The following is a 24,317-nucleotide window of genomic DNA, read 5'->3' on the forward strand; positions in this document are numbered from 1 at the left end:
TTGAAAAAACCTCGAGTAGGTGTAGGATAAACGAACAAGTTCGTTAAGCCGGACTGCTTGTATTGTATGAAACCGACACTTGCAATGGTTTTGACATTTCAAAAAAAAAAAAAAAAAAAAAAAAATCTTGATATTTCAAACATACGTAATACGAAATTACTTGTAATAGCATATTTTTTCGTTAAGGCGTTCACAACAAAATCTTAGTTTTCGAATTATAGAAATATAGTGTTTCTTTTCGAAGTGCAAGAGTGCATTTGCGTAGTGAAAATTCTCAAATACAGTGAAAGGAAATAAGTTTAAATGGTGAAGACGTAGAAAATCTATACAAAATATTTTATTACAGTGTTGCAATTTTACAAAATTAAAATGTTTTGAACCACGAATTTGAATATTTTGGTAAGAAATCTTTTGGTAATAAAACCTGAATAAGCATACTTTAAATTAACGAATCAAAGATTCCAATTTTAAACAACAACCATGCGTCAATTAATAGTAATGTATACTTACGATGTGTTGTATCAATTTATTTGTTTTAACCAATCAGTATGCCTCTGGGATTAGTAATCAGCTGAGGATACTTGAATTTTGGTGTGGTGAGTTATTGTAGTAGTATGGTTTTACACTTGTACCCACCTTCAGGCGCGTTGTTAAGTTAAAAAGAATATATAATGAGACATCTTACTATAAATCAGTACCAAGTAAGTTGTGTACATGTTAATTGTTAGCAACTATTGTTGCATTCACTTTGTAGTAATTTTTTCGTTGAATACGAAAATATTTCAAGTAGTACTTGAAGACATTGAAGCAAAGGTTCCTCCAATATTATGGGTTACTCATATTATGTAATGCCCGGAGTAGGCAATTTTCTTATTAGTCCCTTCTATATTATTTTTAAATTTTACCCAAATATCCTATCTTTTCACTTTGCTTCGGGGATGGAAATAAATGATATTTTATTGTGGGTAGGTATCTTCGAAATTTCGGAGGGCAGACACTTTGAAAAGTGTAATGGTTTGACAAACCATCCACTGCTCAGTCCATTCTTGGTTAATATTTAACCGGAATGTAATAAATGTAAATATTATGATAAATTAGTATTGTTGTAGATTTAAGTCATAATTTTTATACCGTAAACAATATTTCGAAAATATTTGTGTGTGCTCGTACTTGAATTTAATTTGTATGCTATATATTTGATTCATAGTAGTAATGGTAATTGAAATAATACTACTAATAATAATAACAATAAATGAAAACAGATATACAGTTATTGTGTTAGTTTTCAAGAATATTAGAAGTGGTTTTCAATGAAAGTAAATATTGAAAATGAATGTTTTCGATAATAGTAAGAAAATTAATTCATGTTACAATTAAAGTACAAGGCACTACATTAGTAAATATTTTAGGTTACAATGATTATTTAATATACTTGTAACGTTTTGTGTTTAATGGTAAACAATGCCAGTGATTAATTACTCCAATTATTAAACATGTTATTTTAAAGGAAAATAACAATAATTTTGTTCATGTTTTGATGTGTTTGAAATTGTGGCACTTAAATATTTTAAAACGACAACATACAATAATAAAATGAAAGACATTGATAGACTTTATTGAAATTATGGCCCAACCGTAATCCGAATTTCGTTTCGTATGGCCCACGTGTTCGTTACCGTATTTCCGAAAGGACTTTGAAAATTTTTCGTTATATCGTCACAAGAAGAGTTAAGTGATATTAACCCTTTGAAGACCAATGAATGAAATTTGGTGACAATAGTGAAGTGATCAGTCTTGCAGGGTTCTATTTGTTTTTCTCTCTCCCTCAAAACAAATGTCCTGCCGAGCGCCAATGTAACTATACGGTTCAGCTCAGTTAATTTTTAAGAAGAAAATTTTAATTTTTTAAATGAACCTCGCATAATAGTGCTTCCAAGAATTTTTCTCTCAGCCAACAAACGAATGTATATATATATGTGCGTCTCAATTGCCACGGAGATCGCAGAATTCCCCTCTCCTTCCCATATAAGGAACTAAAATTCAGCACAATGGACAAACGTCGTCTCAAAACATTCCTGTCTATGGGCTGTCATGGCTATTTTTAGCTCTTGACATCACCAAACTGCGTAGCAAGCCGATTCTTTTGCCTAGCAACAGGAGGGGACGGAAAGAAAAAAAGGTGCAGTAGTCTGACTTACGTACACGGGGAAGCAACCACGAATGAATTTGCTGCTACAAACATACGACAAAAATGAAGTATTTGTTACATACGTTTAGTAAACTCTTCATTAGTACCTAGAACAAACAATTACAGTGTACGAATAATGTCAAGTAATATTTGTAATGTGTGAATAAAATTGTTTTGGCGACATGGATCTGGAAAACGGCATACCATTCGATTCGCTACAAGGAGGATAAGAGGAGAGCAGCCCGCAACCTACTGGATAACACCCCTGGATACCCAATACAGTCTCCCTTTCCAGTGTTAAAGTGAATAAAGTGTTAGTGAATTACGAAAATTTACCGAGTGACGAAATATAACGAATGATTCGTGTCTACCGCGACATCCGCGTCTTTCTTATTAAATGGGCCTACATTATTGGTTATTAAAAGTGAAGTGCCACTGTTTATGTATTATATGTTCATAAAGTTTTAGTGTTGTGAATTAAAAGTAAAGATAGAAATTCGAGTATCCTTTCAACATAATAATCATGGTTTAAATTTACATATGCTTATTTTAAGAAATAATCTAATTAATTTTTCTTTGCAGCACGAGTGACTAGCGCCTATGTAACTTAGTAATACATACATTAATAAATTGCATTAGCGCTAAAGAATACAATTAGAGTTAACTTTGTGCCGGTTTCCCGTAACGTTCTGACCGAACTCTGAACCCGTTGTCCGACGGCTATATGGTCAGTAGTAATGGTCGATGCAACCCGATAGTGAATGTTAAAGAAGACATTCGAACGGTAAAGAATCGAACCCAGACCATGAAAAGTGCAAGCCCACTTTGGGACCGTAGGACACGAACCACGTACAGTAACAAAAGGGTATATCCCGATAGGGAGTGAGACGTACCTGGATCGAACCCAGTACTGTTATATATGAAAACAGACAGGGATAGACGAGAATCGAACCCAGGACTGTAATGTATGGCTTTCCTTTGTGGGAACGTACCAGGACGCGAACCCGATACTGTCATAATATGGCTTTCCCGACCAGGGACGTTTAAGGTTCGAACCCGATACTGTCATAATAGTATGACTGAATTGTTAACTTTGTAAATGGTAATCTTCAGTATATTTGTGACTGAGTAGATTATGCTATATTCTGAATGAAACTATAAAGTGCCATGTCATTTAAGCGTTCTAAATTATGATAATAACACAACTTAGTACTCTAAATTTACTAATTGGTACACAGCCACATATTTTTGAACTGTTACAATTATTCAATATTTATTAAATTTCACTTACATTATACGTATAGGATACACAATGTAATGTATGTAAATAGTTTGTTTAGTAAACTTATTAAAATTAAAATTAAAATTATGTAGGCGCATGAGAGGATGATTCAAATTAACAAAATAATTGGTTACTTATAAATATATCCTCCCGTGGGGAAAACAAAATATTTTCCAGACGTATCGGAACAACAAGCTACTGCCGTCCTCATTGCTAAGGTGACAAGAATAAAAATGAACGAGAGAAATACGGTATGGAAAAAGGAATACATACCACCCTATAGATATAACGTGAGAGAAGGATACTAAAAACCACAAGCAGAGCACAGTGAGCGAAAGAAAGAAAGAGTTGAGTTGAAAGAAATGCGGTGTCTATGCTACGTCACTGTTGTCAGAGCCAAAACATACATGTTAATTTTGTTTAGTGTTGCTTCTGAAATCGATTATACTTACCTACATTTACATAAATGTAAGGTTATAGAGAATAGAATTAAAATTTGGAGATAAGTATAATCTGTACATAATAAAAACACAGACGTATTGATTTGTATTCTACTTAAAAACACAAGCGTATTAGATTGTATTTAACTTCAATATTAATTTTTAATTTATTTGGCAGTCATTTTATTTGTTTATTTATTTGTGAAAAACACAACAGACAAAGTCCAACTATAGTGTTGGTGCATTACAAAATAAACTTACAATAATTTCCTTTAATATATTATAGTTTATATTACAGATATCAATTTCTTTGTGTTCGATACGTAATTTGTTATAAGAAGAGCATATTCTCCAGATTGGTGACTTCAATAATCGTGTTGGTCCTTGCGTTTTCGCAATAGAACAGGCCAGAGTTGTTAACACGAGTTTTAAGTGTCGGGACACGAAAATTTAGTCGATATCAGATCCATACTGTTAAACTCGTTTTGTATTATTTTACGGAGAAAAATCAGATTTATCACATTTCGCCTTTGTTCAAGTGTAGGGATACAAAAGTCGTCTATTCGTGTAAGATAGTTTTCGTTAGATGGATAGACTAAAGCTCTCCTTTATATTAAGTATTTGATACTTAGTACACAATTTTTGGAAAACTATTAACAGTAATTAATAGTGGCACTTCTATTAGAAATAATTAGTTCATTTTGCTCATATGTGACACTTTAATTAAAACTTGATCTCCAATGTGTGTATTACTTTACATGAGGCATGTATAGGCTACAGCTTTATCTATTGTTTTCTAACATTTAATCATTGTGTAAAATATGTGTGTTAAATTGTGCTTTTGTCAGCAACTTTCTTTACATTTCTTTTTCTCGTTCATTTCTGTATCTAACCTTACATAGCTTTTTACAATGCACTAACATATTTATAACGAAACTCATTTAATAAAGTTTTACTTGTTTCGTTTTTGTTTCAGATGTATGTTTATTCGCGATCTTGATGCTCCTAAGTTTTCTCTATTGAATCCATTATACAAGGGTCAATTGCATAAGGATCTAGTTATTAACGTATACGAAAATGATTCGTGGGGAAGTTATCGTCATTTACCTCTGAATACACCGGAGAAAATTGAGACAACATATGCATATATTAACACCTTGAGAGGAGGAGATTTATCTAGCCTGCAATGGATTGCAGGACCTAATAGGTAAAATGATTATATATATAATATGCTACGTAAATGATTTCAATTAAGCACTCAACAATTTTTTGTGTTAAACGAAGTTCTATCATATACCTTAAGTTTATTAATATAACAGCGGCTTATTATACTGAAATCGAAATAAGGAAACGAATTGACGTTTGCAAGAGCACGTATTATGCTGTAGCTACTTCGGACGTAAGGAAACACGCCTACGAAAACGACAACAAGAATTACTTTACACATGATGAATTCCTTTTATCTGGATTGACATATACTGCTGAACACGTGTTACAAGGTGGCAAAATTGGAATGTTGTTGTCCATTCCTGGAGGACTCCTCACTTGCAAATACCATTATAACGTTTCTGATTGGTCTTTCTCTTTGTGATCTTAATAACTCCTGTGACATATATTTCCTTCTCAATATAACATTGCACGTGTTTTTAAACTGTAAATTTGTTTCTAATTTTGCTCGAAGTGTAGTAAAGAACTTTATTAGTACCTCTCTCTACTACTCATTTTTGCATAAATCCTTTTCGTTTGTTTAATATTCAACAATCTCACCTTAACACCAAACTAATGATTCACAGAAACATGGATATACACTCCGTATAATTATCCATAAACAACGATTTCTGATTTATTGAGTAAAAATGTGAAAAAAAATATATAACTTTTGTTTTGATTTTCAATTTTCTTCCCTTATTTATTTATTTCTATTTTCTTTTACTTATATGTGTATTTAAACAGCTTAACTCTCATACTTTAAAATACACTTAGTGGAAACCAGAGAACAGACGTAAAGACTGGAATGAACTACAAATGATCTTATTTTAGTCTTGCTGAACCTCTGACACATTGACTGTCAAGTAACTCATTACCAGATTACGTTAGTTTCTTTTCTGAGAGACCACTACTTATCCATAGATTTTTTAAAAGATGGGTTCAGAACATAAAATTCAATGTATTCATAGTCATCATCATTATCATCATAGGTATTCTGACATTATTGGCAGGTCACTTTCCGCAACTGAGAAGCTTTCATGCTCCACGGTCTTCATCTAACCTCTTCGTCTTCACGTACGACTCTCCTGTTTTGATATCGTTCATCAATTGTAGTCTCCTTCGTCCCCTGCCTCTCTTTCCTACCATCATACTCTCTAGCACGTCCCTCATGATACAGTTCCTTCTTAGCCAATGTCCAAACCAGTTTCTCTTCTTCTTCTCAATAATAATATCTAGAATACAAACACATATGTGGTGCCTATTTATTGTTTTGGTCACATACAGGCACAAAGAAAAAAACAATTGGTTGGGCAGTTGTTGGTATGCTTGATTTCATGCTTTACCACTTTGAAGCTCAGGAAGACGCCACACGTCATACACTTTACAAACCAGTCAAGATCATGTTTACAAACATGGGAAGAAGCCATATTTGATCAAAGAGATTATAAGATGTAAACTAAAAAAGATTTTGGATTGATTAGCAATATACAGCAGAACAGAATTAATCCGTTCGATTACTTCTGTTCGAACAAAATACTAGGCTCACATTATATACATCAGTAAACTATGCAATTGATCACTATAGACAGAGGAACAATACAATTAATTATCCCTCACTCAATATAAGCATAAAATTTACTTTGAACATTTTTATTTTTTTACGAGTATTATTAATTTTATTTATTACACGGTGTTATTATAGTTACTTTCTGTCCAGTTTCAAGAATTGATAGATGTAGGAAAATAATTCAGTAAATGCACATTAAACAAATTTATTTAACATATTACAGTCATTTGCGTATAGTTTCATAAATACATTTAAAAACATATATTTTAATTTAGAGAATTACACACTACTTTTAAATATATGAATACCATAATCAAATAATGCGAAAATAATATCGGGGAAACTGAACGTATTGAGCTGAAAGAAAATTATCTTAGATAATTTAAGAAAGCATGAAAACCATTTGATGCAGTTCTTTTCAAATTTGAGCTCCCTCGTGGCTAAGCGGTTAGCGTACGCGCCTTTGGCGTGGGAGACCCGGGTTCGATTTCCGGCGGGAGCTCATGTGGTTCGGATTCCACATTAATCAGTAGGTCCACGTCTCATATAGCCTCGCTGCTGAAAGGGACGCTAAACTAAAATCAACTCAACTCAATTCTTTTCAAATTTATTATTGTCCTAACCACTTATTATGGCTTTCTTCAGGTAAGCATGCAGATGACTGGTTCTTCTGTTGGTTTAGAACTTTTCTACAATATGTTGTTTAATATCTTCAAAAGAGAGGCAAGTATCCCCCTCGGAATGCTGTTTTAAAACAACAATCATCATTTCGAGAATGGTTCATGACATTTAACTTCGTTTCTCAACGTTGACAGTCCTCGTTCTCTGTGGGACTTTGTACTTCTTATATGTCTGTTTAGAGGGCTTGCGTTCTAGCTTTGTTTTCGCTGTACAAAGCTGTACAATTTAATTCTTTTTGATTGGCAATAGTAGTGCCAATACTTTCAATGACAATTTAATTCTTTTTTGGTTGACAATGGTAGTGCCAATACTTTCAATGACAATTTAATTCTTTTTTGGTTGGCAATGGTAGTGAAAACACTTTCAATAACAATTTATTTCTTTTTTGGTTGGCAATGGTAGTGCCGATACTTTCAATAACAATTTAATTCTTTTTTGGTTGGCAATGGCAGTGCCAATACTTTCAATGACAATTTAATTCTTTTTTGGTTGGCATGGTAGTGAAAATACTTTCAACAACAATTTAATTCTCTTTTAGTTGGTAATAATAGTGCTAATACTTTCAATGACAATTTAATTCTTTTTTGATTGGCAATGGTAGTGACAATACTTTCAATGACAATTTAATTATTTTCTAGTTGGCAATGGTAGTGCCAATACTTTCAAATGTATGAATGTAATTTGTAGAACAAGTTGATTTGTAATCTCTTGCTTCTTCCTTCGTAATTTCTTTATTTTCTGCTTTTTCTTCTGAGTTCTCCTTGTTCTTGCTTTCATCTTTATCCGCTGGATTCTCATCGGGCCATCGGAATTCGAATCATCGCTGTTTTCCTTTATCATAATTTTAGATCACTGCGGCTTATCAATACTGACTTCCCTTGAAATCGAGATGGTGTTATTTCTTGTTTCAGAAGGTGGTTTATATTTATCACTGGAGCCGTAGAATCTTTCGGTATATTCCTCAATTGTGACAATGATCATCCAGAATTGTTGGTATTACTAGAGTGATAATCATTGTGTGATTCCTGAGAGACACCAATTAAGATTTCAGCTAATAATATTATTTTAGAATAAGACAGTCGTAAGAAGAGTCACCAATTATGTTCTTACTTGATGATTGTGTTTCACTAATAAGGCTGTCGCAAAGAGAAACATAACCACTTGATTTTTTCCACCGTCAGTTATATTATGTATTTCATCATCATCTGGTAGTCCTGATTGAAAGGCGGTATCAGTGGTACCTGCAGCTATGTTTTCAACGTCTATATCTGAAGTACTCCCACTTGCATTTAGCAGCCCCATTGGCAGTTTGACTTCAGGAAGGCTGCAGTCTGAATCAGAAGAACCGCTGTCATTAGTGCTTTCTTGAATATCATAAGATTCTAATTGTGTCTTAACGTAACTTTCTCCAGTATTACATCCCTTATGATCTGATTCTTCGGTATAATTAATTTTTGTTTGTGGAAATTTTTAACTTACTAAAATTTTAAAATTCTAAGTGTACAGTATTCTACGTTCCTATGACAATACAGAATAAATCATTGTTATTTAATTTGAAGAGACAATGAGTCATATATTGCTTATTGATTATGACAATATTTTAAATTATTAACATTAGAGTAATTAACTTTAAGTAGTTTAAGAACATAGGCGTTACGAATTTACGTTCAGGATGGTAGTTGGAGGACGTTAAACGGGATTTACTCTGAACTAGATATTTTTACTTCTCTTACATGGGAAATTCGCTCTTGGAATTATGTAAGGGAAAAAGAATGCGTTTATTTAATGACGTTTCTAAATAACCGTGAATTACTTTGTTTCTCCCAACTTACAATTCAATAAATAAAATTATTCGTAGTGAAGAGTCATTTTAATTGAAATGATCTCAATTCACAGCATACCTAATAGCAGTATTTTGCTCTAATTTTCATTTGGCTACTCTGGAAGACGCTTTTAAGCATTTTCTTCCCATCACTGGTGTAAGAGTTGTATTTAGGATATGAACTGCTCTTCTCTATTGGTTAGCAAAATTGAACTGAGTTGATTTTGAGTTTAACGTCCCTTTCAGAAGCGAGGCTATAGGACACTGGGCCTACTTATTAACGTAGAATCTGAACCACATGAGCTCCCGCCGGGAATAGAACCCGCGTCTCCCAAGCAAAATTGAACTATGATATTTACAAAACAAAAGTGACGTATACCGATTTAAATAAATTATTGATTGACCGACGGGAATTAAGAAGATTACAAGAAGTCTTGAATATATATGAATATTATTAATGATCCGTAATTTGTAAATTTGCAGAGTGGTAATGCTCCTCTAAGAAATTCCAATGTCATTGCCGTCATCAAGGGCGCCCATGTTGTGGTTTCCAAGGGGGGACAAGTATAAGCGACGTTTCAAATAAAGTTTCAAATTTTGCTGTAACTAATGTAAAAATTCTATTGGGTTTTCAATATTCCCAAGTACAATTTCCTCTTGGGGGGGGGCAAGCGCCCCACCTTTCCCCCCTGATGGGTGCCCTTGGCCGTCATTGTCCAACGTACATGAATCTGTACACCAGAAAATCGCCTAAAATTATTAGTTAACTACAATATACTAGGACTACGTATTTTTTAACCTCTCGTAAAGTAGGAATAAGAAAGACAGGTAAATATATTAGTGTAATTGTGTATGTATTGAAATGTTTTCGGTAGAGTCAATAAATAGTCCGGGATAAGCCCTTCACCAATTTTATTATAAAAATAAGTTTCTATAAACAATTTACAAGTTTCTTTGTAATAATAAAAAAAAAAGTGTTTCAAATTTCACTAGTATCCTTAGCACACAGCTGTGGCTTCGGATATTTAAGGTTAAGTTAGGTTTGTAAGGGAACCTCTTCCCTCGTGGCAGCCTGTGGTCTGTATTTGTTAAAGGAGTTTCTTCTGTTCGTAGTGAGCTCGGGAGAAGGTTTATAAGTATTTCGCTAAGAAGGATTTCGCTCAAGCAGTCTCAGGAGGTAGGTTATAGTTAGGATATCTCCATTACCCAGGGTGGCCTCCGGAGATAGCGTTTGATTAGGAACTCCCTCGTTCAAAGCGACCTCAGGAGGGTGTTGTAGGTTAATTGAGTAGTCAAGAACTGATACCTTGGTTCTCTTGCGATCCACTTTTATGAGTATCTTTTGGGAGATTCGTCCATCTTCGGTTTAGTCCGGACCGATTTCGTGTCTTCCTATTTCCTCCTACTACACTCTGTAAAGAAAAAATAGCGACACTTGCTCGGATATGGTTTTTACAACATACATTAACCAATATGAGTTTTTACATGAATTGCTGATAATATGACAATGCATATTGTTAATGAGCAGTTCATTCTTAATACTTACGCTGCAGTTTCAGCTTTTTTTTATATGTACATAATGAATTTATATCTATATATTTGTAGCTATGTGTGTTTCAGCAAAAACGGCTGTGAGAAGAATTATACATAAAAGTATGAAAGATCAACAATAATAGTACAAAACAAAAAATGTAATTTCTTAAGAGTAATATATATTGTGTACGAACATTGAGAGGTACCAAATTTCTCAAAAGTAAATCCCCACGTTAAGCGGGTTTGCATATCCAGGCTCCTAACTATGAAAACATTTACGATCACTCTAACCCCAATCATTTCACAGATTCAACCTGTTGTATATAAGTTATTAGGACGTAAAATTGAACATAATTTATACGAAAAAGACTTTTATGCATTGCAAGACCTGTAACTGCCAAATATTCACCACAAACTTATAGTCGTATCGACATAAACAAAAAGAAGTGTGGAGCAGGAAACTACTTTACCCAAAAGTCAAAAGAGTCACACTGAAGGCATACGAACTGGTCGAGTGGTTTGGGTCACTAGTCTATCAATTAAAAGTTTGTGTGTTCAAACCCTGAAGGGAGTATTTGTTTCTTTTTTTGTTTTTTTTTTAAAGTGTGTTCCTATTTTCATCAGAGGACTGAGAACATTTTTTTAAAATAAATCTTTGGCAACTACTTTTCTCTCAAATTCCATTAGAAGGGAACATTATATGAATTGCAAATCTAAAATCCACAGCTGAGAACAAATTATTATTTCAATATTTCATTATTATCCTTTGATTTGTAATGAAAAACTAATTATAAGCATTGACGATTTCAAAAGATTTTCCCCCGGTAATGGTCAATATATGAATGAGAGAAAACTGATAAAACATTATTAGTCCACTTTGAGCATGATCGAAGATAACTTATGGCCACGAAGGGGGAAATTTATGTCGACAGAGTCTCAAATTCTCCCACAGGTCATGCCCTGAAATCATCACTGTTTGAAAGGTTTCCTTAACAAATTGAATATTACATTTATTTCTCGTTCTACGTTTTGAAATGGAAAAATCATGATTTTAAAGTGAATTATAATACGATAAGCATAAAGATTTATAGAACTAATGAAGTAAATATTCTTGTGTAAGTTATCGATTTCTAATCAGATTAAAACTCGAATATTCGTTTGCATCACACTTTAAAGTAAATCCTTCTCTATATAATTCTTACTGGAAAGTATGTTTAACTCCAATTACTTAATCAATATTTTTAATAATATATTTTTATTGTAACACTTTTACTATTCAATGTTGTATACACTACATTTCCCAAAGCAAAACATCGCAAATGTATAGTGGACTAATGAATATTATCAAATAAATTATCATTTTGTTTACGTAAATACTGCATCGCCTCATTTGAAACTTCGTACTTTAAATAATAATAATAATAATAATAATAATAATAATAATAATAATAATAATAATAATAATAATAATAATAATAAATCATAGCCATACCTTTATCAGAATTTCAGGCTTAGTCAATAAATGAATTCAACGTGGTCTCTATTCGAAGTTCTATTTAAGCGAATCCGATAGAAGTATAAAGAGAAACTTCGAGAACAAGTAAAAGAAAAATGTTACTTTGGTGGGATTGGAAGTAACTTTTAGGAGTTCTTTACAATTTACAAACAAATGCCTTAGACAGTTTTTTTTTTCTTTAAGTTAACTTATTCACAGAACGTATCTGAGTAACTTGTCTCTATTTTCTACTCGGTTATATACGTTTTACAATCATTTCCGTTAATCTTGAACGACAGGAACACGAATACAAAAACATCTAAGAGAATTAAAATTCCAAACTATCCCACCGGGAATCGAACACGCGACCCCATACACAATAGGCACAAGTGCTAGCCACTACACCAGCTGCGAAAGCAAATGAAATGCATTTTGTAGTATCTGAAGTTTACACCTATTTCATCCTGCTGTAATAATGTTTACCGTATTCGTTACTTTGAGTAATGATATATGTTATTCATATAGGTTCTATTACGTATTCGTCCGTAAATATTATATAAATTATTAGAATTATTCATGATCTTCCATGGAAATTCACTGGCGCATGCACAGTAGACAGACAGTGTAATTGAAAAGTGAGTTCAACATATATTATATATTTCGCCGGTTTGGAGTTGATATGATTGTTGTTGCAGAATCTAAAAAAGAAAATAAGGTGTTGAAAACTTGAGAAAGGCTTCTGAAGAATATGGGATGAAAATAAATGTTAGAAAAACAAAATCCATGGTGATTGAAACGAAGCGATCGGTGTCAAATATAGAAGTAGGAGCGGGAAAAACAAAAACAGGTGACTAGTTTTTGATGTCTGAGTAGTATTATTAGTGATATGACATGCGAACGTGAAATAAAAGCAAGGATAGAAATGGCGAAAGAAGCCTTTAGGATGAAGAAAATACTATTTTGTGGGGCCTTAGAGTTGAAAAAAAAAAGACTCATAAAATGCTTCGTGTACTGTATTTTACTGTATTTATACGACAGAAACATGGACATTACGCAGGTATGATGAGAAACAATTTGAGGGTTTCGAAATATGTGCGTGGAGAAGAATGGAGAGAAATAGCTGGGTCGAGAGGAAAACGAATGAGAGGGTTGGAAATGGAAGGAGAAAAATATTATTAAGAAGAGGAAGAGAAACGGGTTGGAATATTGGTTAAGAAGGAACTGTATTATGAGGGATGTGCTAGAGGGTATGGTGGCAGGAAAAAGAGGGATGGGACGAATTAGACTATATAGAAACATAATTAGGCTATTGGCGATATCAAAACAGAAAAATCGTATGTGAAGATGGAGCGGTTAACAGAAGATTGTGGAGCATGGCAGCTTCTCAGCTGCGGTAAGTGACCTGCTGGTAATGGCGGAATACTTCTGATATAATGATGCTGATGATGCACAGTAGAAACAGAAAGATCCAATTTACTGTCATTGCTAATACGAATCACAATGCAAATTTCTACAAGTTGTCAAAATGCCTAGCTTTAAAGGCTGTAGAGAACTATCTGTTAGTCTGCGAGGAGAAAATATAGTCGAGTAAAAGTGGAACAAACTCTCATTCACATCGCTTGGGTTTTGGGCTGTGACGAAAAAGAAGTGAAGAAATTGATTTAGCGGTATGACAAATAATAATAATAATAATAATAATAATAATAATAATAATAATAATAATAATAATAATAATAATAATAATAATAATAATAATATATTTCACAATTCATTTCTGCCAGTAGCTTACTCAGGAGGAAGCTGCGCGTCCCCAGGTTGGGAACCTCTACTTTCCATTAAGGAATTCTGATAGCCTGTTAGAAATTTGCATTCTGACTAATATCAGTAAACTGCATTCTTGTTTCTACTGCGCATGCACCAGTGAATTTCCATGGTAGATCATGAATAATTCTGATAATTTATATGATATTTATGAACGAATATGTAATAGAACCTATGTGAATAACATATATCATTACTCAAAGTAACGAATACGGTAAACATTATTATAGCAGGATGAAATAGGTGTAAACTTCAGATACTACAAAATGCATTTCATTTGCTTTCCCCGCTGGTGTAGTGGCTAGCACGTGTGCTTAAGGTGTATGGGGTCCTGGGTTCGATTCCCGGTGGGATAGTTTGGAATTTTAATTCTCTTAGATGTTTTTGTATTCGTGTTCCTGTCGTTCAAGATTAACGGAAATGATTGTAAAACGTATATAACCGAGTAGAAAATAGAGACAAGTTACTCAGATACGTTCGGTGAATAAGTTAACTTAAAGAAAAGAAAAAAACTGTCTAAGGCATTTGTTTGTAAATTGTAAAGAACTCCTAAAAGTTACTTCCAATCGCACCAAAGTAACATTTTTCTTTTACTTGTTCTCGAAGTTTCTCTTTGTATTTCTATCGGATTCGATTAAATAGAACTACGACCACGTTGAATAGAGACCACGTTGAATTCATTTATTGACTAAGCCTGAAATTCTGATAAAGGTATGGCTATGATTTTATTATTATTATTATTATTATTATTATTATTATTATTATTATTATTATTATTATTATTATTATTATTATTATTATTATTTAAAGTACGAAGTTTCAAATGAGGAGATGCAGTATTTACGTAAACAAAATGATAATTTATTTGATAATATTCATTAGTCCACTATACATTTGCGAGGTTTTGCTTTGGGAAATGTAGTGTATACAACATTGAATAGTAAAAGTATTACATTAAAAATATATTATTAAAAATATTGATTAAGTAATTGGAGTTAAACATACTTTCCAGTAAGAATTATATAGAGAAGGATTTACTTTAAAGTGTGATGCAAACGAATATTCGAGTTTTAATCTGATTAGAAATCGATAACTTACACAAGAATATTTACTTCATTAGATCTATAAATCTTTATGCTTATCGTATTATAATTCACTTTAAAATTATGATTTTTCCATTCCAAAACGTAGAACGAGAAATAAATGTAATATTCAATTTGTTAAGGAAACCTTTCAAACAGTGATGATTTCAGGGCATGACCTGTGGGAGAATTTGAGACTCTGTCGACATAAATTTCCCCCTTCGTGGCCATAAGTTATCTTCGATCATGCTCAAAGTGGACTAATAATGTTTTATCAGTTTTCTCTCATTCATATATTGACCATTACCGAGGGAAAATCTTTTGAAATCGTCAATGCTTATAATTAGTTTTTCATTACAAATCAAAGGATAATAATGAATATTGTAAGCGGTTAGCGTACGCGCCTTTGGCGTGGGAGACCCGGGTTCGATTCCCGGCGGGAGCTTATGTGGTTCGGATTCCACGTTAATCAGTAGGTCCACGTCTCATGTAGCCTCGCTGCTGAAAGGGACGCAAAACTAAAATCATCTCAACAACAATAATGAAATATTGAAATATAATTTTGTTCTCAGCTGTGGATTTTAGATTTGCAATTCACATAATGTTCCCTTCTAATGGAATTTGAGAGAAAAGTAGTTGCCAAAGATTTATTTAAAAAAAATGTTCTCAGTCCTCTGATGAAAATAGGAACACACTTTAAAAAAACAAAACAAAAAAGAAACAAATACTCCCTCCAGGGTTTGAACACACAAACTTCTAATTGATAGACTAGTGACCCAAATCGCTCGACCAGTTCGTATGTCTTTAGAGTGTCTCTTTTGACTTTTGGGTAAAGTAGTTTCCTGCTCCACACTTCTTTTTGTTTATGTCGATACGACTATAAGTTTGTGGTGAATATTTGGCAGTTACAGGTCTTGCAATGCATAAAAGTCTTTTTCGTATAAATTATGTTCAATTTTACGTCCTAATAACTTATATTCAACAGGTTGAATCTGTGAAATGATTGGGGTTAGAGTGATCGTAAATGTTTTCATAGTTAGGAGCCTGGATATGCAAACCCGCTTAACGTGGGGATTTACTTTTGAGAAATTTGGTACTACCATGAGCAAAATAAATGACGCGTCTCTTTATTTTGAAGTTTTTTGAAAATATCTCCGTTTTCTTTATATGTTCGAAATTTCGTAAGGTTTCCCCAGTAGGAAGCGTTAATAACAAGTCCGTTTTAAATATTTGTGTTAGATATTAGCTTAAAATAAATAAATTAGAAGCAAAAAACATTAAATCGACCGAAATTACGAGAATTACCAACTCTGCTAAAGTGGGAAATTTTCAAGAACTCGAGGGAATTCTGCAGTTCAACACGAAGCAACGACATCTATGTCATTGAGAGAAATGCGGATTAGATCTACAAACGAAACTTTTAACGAAACATTTCTAATATGTCCTATTACGTGCATTATCTACAAACTTCAAATATATGAAACTATGCCAAGTATTAGCGTTTAGATAGAGCAAATAGTGGAAATTACCTATGGAAAAGGACGAATTGGTAGCACGATCGTAATGAAAAATCATCTTCACCGTAGAACATATTCAGTTTGCGTAAGACAACAAATAGCTCAGTTAGTTAAAGCAGTGAGTCTGTATGCCGGGGGTAGCTGGTTCGAACCCCCATAGATGTGCAATTGTGACTTTTATTTGATTTATTTTTTTATGTGGGAAAGAATCAAATTGTAACATATGTGTAAAACTCATGACGATACCAAAAAAAAAAAAAAAAATGTTGTCACACTTGCATTAGTGACCCTAATTTTTGTTTGTAAACAGTTTCGTAATTATTTTCCCTGTGCTCACTGCTCACAATGTGCTCGCTGGTGTATAACGAATGCTTTCCAGTAAACGTTAATTCTAATTTGGATATTTTTATAAAGTTTCACAATGTTTGTCATTAAATAATCTTCTATCTACTTTTTTGGACATTTTGATAACAGATTTCCCTATTAAATGTTTAATTTTCCCTAGATGTTTCATTACGGGAAAGTTTTACAATGTATTTGTTTTGAATTGAAATTGTTTTGAATTTAGCACATGAGGTAAGTAGCCCGAAGGAGGAGAACCGAAGTAGCTGATATTCTACGTAAAAGCAACCTATTGTAGAATGATGATGCTTCTTACCTTCAGCACATAATCTTTACATTAGAGAGTCAGAGAGAAAAATCCTGTTTTTTCCTCCCCTATGACTACCCATCTTAAACCACCTCTACATACCATGGTTCGTCTTACACAATTTCGGTGCTCCAAAGACATTCACATAATAATAATAATAATAATAATAATAATAATAATAATAATAATAATAATAATAATAATAATAATAATAATAATAATAATTCTGAATATGCCATATAGTGGCGGCGATAGGACGTTAAAAGTGGGGGGGGGCAAGACATGATCTGAATATTTGTATATCACTGTTAGTTTCCCTGGTTGTTTCCAACACTTTGTTTGACGAAAGGTTGTATAACTAATAGGATACTATCTTTTTCGGTTAAAATACCGTATATCGTATTTTTATATTTTATTAAATAAATTGACAAGAGCAACAGAAGTAGGCACTAGCCCTTTGTACTCTTAAACAACAAAGGTGTAAGAAGAGATTTGATTCCTTGCTCATGAACATCTTAAAATTCTGGGGGTCGCGGTGGCTCAGTGGTAGATCGTTCACCTCTGGTGCATGGGGTTCCTGGTCCAAACCCTGCTCCCGCCAAGTGTACCTTGTGGGGGACAAACACCGTGTGCGTGGGTTTTCTCGGGTTCTCCCGTTTCCTCCCACTTTCTTCATTCCACCATTTCATTTACAGTATTTCTCATCTTCACCGTCTCCTTTAGCCTAGCCGGCATAAGCGTGGGACATAAAACTCAAAACTTTCATTTCATTTGTTTCACTTAACATTCTGTCTGGAAAATTGTGTAATCAGATTATTTAATAACAAATTTACAAAACAAATAAATAGAAAGGATAATATTAATCATAGTAATGAATAATGAGGTATGCTATGTAGAAGTAATATTGAAACTGGGGTTTAATGAACAACTTAATTTTTAATTCCACATATGCTTTTAAATGAATGTTATTACTCTTGGAAAATGAAAGCCAGTAAATACAACAAACATTTGCTACGACATTTAAAGCAATACATGTATTTGCTTGTGCAGCTTCTCGAAACATGTTCGTTGCCATTAGGTGCAGTTTTAACTCACTTGGAATACATCAAAACACAACCACACTTAGAATCATTTCACACTCCGGCTATACAAAATAATTCTAAAACCTAGAATTATGTTGAATTTACTAAATCTAATTGTGTATACACTCGTACACCCCTAAACACACCACTTCACTTGTATATTACACTACAAAACAAGGAAAAGGTAGAAGTTGTTTCTTATTACGCTCTTTTTAATCAATATTCCTTACTTTAGAAAGAAGAAAAGACATTCTAGGAACTGTCAATTTTTGTGCAATTAAAGAATTCCTTGTGAAATACTTTTTTTTTTTTTTTTTTTTTTTTTTTTGCAAATGTTCTTTCAATTAGTTTCAAAGCGGCTGACTAACATATCGAGCCGTTGTAAGAAGGTTGTATAGAAGCAAAACCTAAATTCGTTTTTGATTTTTATCTAGGAACGAAGAAAAAGTTACGCCCTCATGTTTTCAGAATTTCTGAACAACTTTTTTGTTTAGTTGTTGATTTCACTCATTTGTATTATTGATCACTAAACAAAAAAAAAAAAAAAAAGTTCAACAATTCTGAAGCATAAGGGCGTCACTTCTTCGTTTCCTGACAAAATTGAATAATGGATTTATCAGGTTTTGCTTCTATACCACTGAATTGAAAGTATGCTGGAATTATTGTGCTTCAATAGGTTAATTTTGGGGATGTTTTCCGTGACAATTAAAACGCAATTCCTGTTGCTTTCTTAACTTCACGGGAAAACAACCAATATATACTCACACAATAACAAATATTATATGGCACCATTTTTTCTATGAGACAGTAATACATACAAAAACTTTAGATTTCCAAATGAAACTATATACATTAATGGGTTACTTCAAAAAAGTGGGGGGGGGGGGGCAAATGCCCCCTTTGTCCCCCCTAATCGCGGCCCATGATGGCATACTTACCTAATGTAGTAACCTTAGACATCTTAGTTTAAAATGCTTTTTTTGTAATAATTTGAGCAACCATGTCGGAGGCGGCACGACGGTTTTTTGCCCCTCTCATTTCAGTACCCTCCCAACAGACAAGGACAACGTTACTGACAAACAGGGACAACGTTACGTAATTTCTGATAAGCAGGGCAGACAAAATGAATAAGAAAATATATTTATATCACCCTCTCCCCCTTTAATAATTGGAATATCACGTAGCATTTTTAATTCTACTGAAGATAACCCTGTGCGGTTAGGGGTAAGTAACTAAAGAGATACCTAATACATAGCCCCCCTTGATTGTAATATTACCGCTTCTTTATTTGTTCGAGGGAGCTCCTACACAACCAAGGGTGACAAAAAGAATAGGAAAAGTGTCTATTGATTTTAGTGGCTGATCCAGCACGGATTCCTGAGTGGGGGGGAAGCGGTGAAGTGAAGGATTCTTTTGTTGATGTGCAGGTGTCACAAATTACCACTTAACTAAACTAAACATAATGGTGTGGTTAACCGGAACCCAGTCAGTTCAAATTGATGTAAAAGTTTATTTTTTTACTTCATATTAAAGTTTTGGTTCCAAATGAGAATTTCAGTCTGAGTGGTCAATGATCAAATCTTGGGGGGCTTTTCGGTGTAGAGGCTATGACCCCCTTATGGGAAAAGGCAAAAATATTAAAATTCTTAAAACTTTCGAAGTTTTCGTCTATTTTAAAGGAACTTTTGGCTTCATATTCAAGTGTTTGTTCCAAATGACAATTCCAGTCCGAGTAGACAATGATCAATTCTCGGGGGACTCTGCAATGTAGGAAAAATAATGACGTCTATATCGTGATCCTGTTGGTGACATCACGAGTCATGACGTGAATATAGCACAAAGTAAACGCTAAGTGCTGTCGGCTCTCGTAGCTGAGTGAGCTAGCGCAGCATGCTAGAAAGGAAGGTTGGTTTTGGCGTGGGTTCAAATCCTTCCTAAGGACAATTATTTTCATTATTTTTAAAAAAGTTTATAACACTTCTTTCGTTAAAAAAAAGATTTAAAATAGTATTCAAAAAGTGATTTAACAATTATTTTTTTTTAATTTTCATTAAAATAAGTTTGCCCTTGTACTATACAAATCCATAGCGAAGTTAGTAGTAAAAATAGTAGTAGTAGGAACGGGTTACAATGCAATTCAGCATTCATTTGTTTCCGTGCGATGTTGCCAAACGTAACTCGCTTACAATGCTTTCTGGCTAGGCCTTAGTGTGTTTCGAAAATATGCTTGTGAAGTTCCAAGGTTCAGCATTGACGAGGAGTTTTTGCTATTAATATCCCTTCTAACAATATTGGCAGTGGACAAAAGTTGGACCGTGTTGAAGCTTTTTGCTCCTAATTTAGTTATTTTACTTTATTATTTAACGAATATATTGAAAATATATTTGTCAGCAGGCACGTATGCAGGAATTTATTTCGGGAGGGGTCCAAAGTTATCTGCGGGGTCCGACTTCAATATTAGGATAAATTATAATATTTTTTTAAAAAATAACCCCCAAAATTAGGTTAAATTTACAGAAAAGTTGGGATTTCAGAGGGGATCCGGACCCCCTGAACCCACCCCTAAATGCGTCCTTGTTTGTCAGTAATGTTTCCTCATTTTGAAACCCTCAGAAACTTCGAATATGTAAAGGAAAACGAGTTATTTTCGATAAAGTATCACTTCAAGGAGGCGCGATATTTTTTATTGCACATGGTGGTACCCCAACTTAACAAGGGCAAGAATTCCTTTACTTTGGTTCTCTGCAATTGCGCTCTATCGAAAGGTTAGGTTTGTAATATATACTCCTAAGAACAAACGTGTTTGCCAGAGAACCGTGATACTGAACAGAGCTCCACAGAAATGCACGCTGAACTTTCGTTTATAGCAACCCTTTTTTTGTTTTTTGCCCTCAAGGTCAATCGAGTGATGATTCAGTTTAGTACCTGTTCTTAAGCTGTGTTGGTATTACTTCGAATAGTTTTGACGTGTGTTTTCCAACCACCATATGAACAGACAATCAGGGCAAATCATAGCATACAATACATTTAAGCAAGTATATTTGTCGCGAAATTATTACACACATTACCCAAAGACACTTAATATATGAATCCATACATTTATTTATATAGGTAAAGCAAAGAGTGGAAATTACCTATCGAAAGAATAAATTAACAGCACGATCATAATGAAAAGCATGCCTCGTAATATAACAGACTTGTTTCGCGTAAGAAATCGAAACTCAGTTGGTCAGAGGAACTAGTCTGTACGAATTAGGTTGTTAGTTGGAGCCTAATACGAGTAAGAGTTTTTATTACTATTGTTTTTCTCTTTTTTTATGTGAGGAAAAATCAAATTGTAACATCGCGATATCAAATGTATTTGGTTAGATAACTTTGTCTTAGCTAAACTTTAAATATCAGTAACCGTCGAAATTATTTTACTAACCCATCAGTTACTGAACATTTCAAACATCAGTCGCATAAGATGAAGGTTAGCCTCACGTCCGCAGCCCTTAGTTATGCGTCCATACTTTCAGGGCCGGACCTTGGGCGGGTCAACCCGGGCCACTGCCCGGGGCGCCAGAGTCAGAGGGACGCCAAAACGAGCCTCAAAAAGTAAATTTTATAATGTGTTTCCTACTGACTTTTTTGGTTTATTTTCTTGTAAAGTAGCGGCAATTACATAATCTTTTTCCATTTCACCATGGAAGAAGAGTTTCATAGCACTAAGGGGACTGTATCGACAAATGGAGAGATGGCATGTAGAATAAAGAGTGGAGGGGGAGTAAGTATTGTTTGTTTCTTTGCTTGAGTTTAGCGTTCCACAGTTATGCCTTAATGGCCAAAGGAGATGTGGATACTGATTATAGTGAAATCCGAACCACGTTTATCGTTCAACAGTAACCCACCGGGAATTGGACCCGGGACCACAGAAGGCAGGCGTACTAGCCACTAGACCAAGCTGGGGGGGCGGTGTTCGTATTGTTTATAGCAGGCCATATTCTTTGTGAAGTTTTTCTAGGTAATGACTGTCTTTTTGAAAAATGGGTTTAAACTATTAAAAACACTAGGATAAAATGTAAAATATAGGCTAATACTAGGGGGGAGGGCGCCATAAAGTCACTTTGCCCAGGTGAAAATTTGGCCTGGTCCGTCCCTGCGTACTTTCTATATATTTTTTGACTTTGCAGCTTGTGCGGTCCCCACGCCACAGAGTTGTGGGGGCGCTATTTACGCCAATGCTTCGAACGTAATTCAATAACTGTTTCAGAAATTCTACCATCAGCATGGAAACGGGAATATATATTTTTCTAATAGTTCCATAGAACTTTCACCCAGAACACCAGATGCAATATTTCGGAATGGGGTCTGGCTAAGTATAAGGAGGATCTGATATTTCCTAAGTAAGTTCCTTTCAGAAAGTTTGATATTTCTTTAACGGTGTTGCAATAAACATACTCATCGTTCGACACCAAACCATCCTGGACAAATCCCTCTAGAGCAACGATCGGCAAAAGTTTATTCTGGCTAATTTTATAAGCGACTCAAGGGTGAAACACTTGTTAACGAAAGCAATGCTGTGCATACACTGCCATGCTTCTGACAAAATATAAAGTGTTTTATAATCTTTAGACACTTTTCCTTTTTTTTTTTGTCACCCTTGGTTGTGTAGGGCGCCTTCGAACAAATAAAGAAGCGGTAATATTACAGCCAAAGGACGCTATAAATATATTACGTATTTCTTTTGTTAACTAATCGTAGCCGTCTAGAGTCATCTTCGGTAGAATAAAAAAATATGCTACGTGATATTCCACTCACGGAGGAAAGGATATATTCCTTATTCATTTTGTCTGCCCTGCTTGTCAGAAATTAAATACTTTCTTTTGGGAGGTGCTGAAAATAGAGGGGCAAAATAAAACGTCGTGCTCCTCCTACAGTTTAAATTTTGTTACGTGGTTGCTAAAATAATTACTAAAGAAAGCACTTTAAACTAAGATGTCTAAGGTTACTACATTATGTAAGGGTGGCATATTCAGGAATAATAATAATAATAATAATAATAATAATAATAATAATAATAATAATAATAATTATTATTATTATTATTATTATTATTATTATTATTATTATTATTATTATTATTATTATATGAATATCTTTGGAGAGACGAAATTATGTGTCACGAATCATTACATGTAGAGCTTTAAGATGAGTGGTCAAACGGGAGGAAAAAAAGGATTTTTCTCTCTGACTCTCTAACGTAAAGATTATGTGCTGAAGGTAAGAAGCGTCATCAATCTAAAATTGGTTGCTTTTACGTAGAATATCAGCTACTTCGGTTCTCCTCCTTCGGGCTACTTACCTCATGGGGTAAATTCAAAACAATTTCAATTCAAGACAAATACACTGTAAAACTTTTCCGTAATGAAACATCTAGGGAAAATTAAACATTTAATAGGGAACTCTTATATCAAAGTGTCCAAAAAAGTAGATAGAAGATTATTTAATGATAAACATTGTGAAACTTTATAAAAATCTCCAAATTAGAATTAGCTTTTACTGGGAAACATTCATTATGCACCAGCGAGCATATTGTGAGCAGTGAGCACAGGGAAAATAATTACGAAACTGTTTACAAACAAAATTAGGGACACTAATGCAAGTGCGACAACATTTTTTCTTTTCTTTTCTTTTCTTTCCTTTTTTTTTTTTTTTGGTATCGTCATGAGTTTTATTTTACACATATGTTACAATTTGATTCTTTCCCACATAAAAAATAAATAAAATGACCACAGTAATAAAAACGACAGTTACACCTCTGTGGGGGTTCGAACCAGCTACCTTCGGTATACAGACTCACTGCTTTAACTAACTGAGCTATTTGTTTTCTTACGCAAACTGAACATGTTCTACGGTGAAGATAATTTTTCGTTACGATCGTGCTACCAATTCGTCCTTTTCCATAGG

At 33.8% G+C, this 24,317-nt stretch overlaps 1 protein-coding gene across 1 annotated transcript in view; it reads left to right on the forward strand.

The window, feature by feature from the left end:
- The window catches only part of LOC145679053 (fatty acid synthase-like), a 99,560-nt gene that overhangs the window by 36,456 nt on the left and 38,787 nt on the right, over positions 1-24,317 (forward strand). Inside the window, exon 12 of the mRNA XM_081749651.1 lies at positions 4,887-5,117. Coding sequence (XP_081605777.1) covers positions 4,887-5,117 — 231 coding nt within the window. The remainder of the gene's footprint in view (positions 1-4,886; positions 5,118-24,317) is intronic.

The sequence above is a fragment of the Thermobia domestica genome, chromosome 2 (genome assembly GCF_964235325.1).
Source record: "Thermobia domestica chromosome 2, izTheDome1.hap1.1, whole genome shotgun sequence".
NCBI classification, from domain to species: domain Eukaryota; kingdom Metazoa; phylum Arthropoda; class Insecta; order Zygentoma; family Lepismatidae; genus Thermobia; species Thermobia domestica.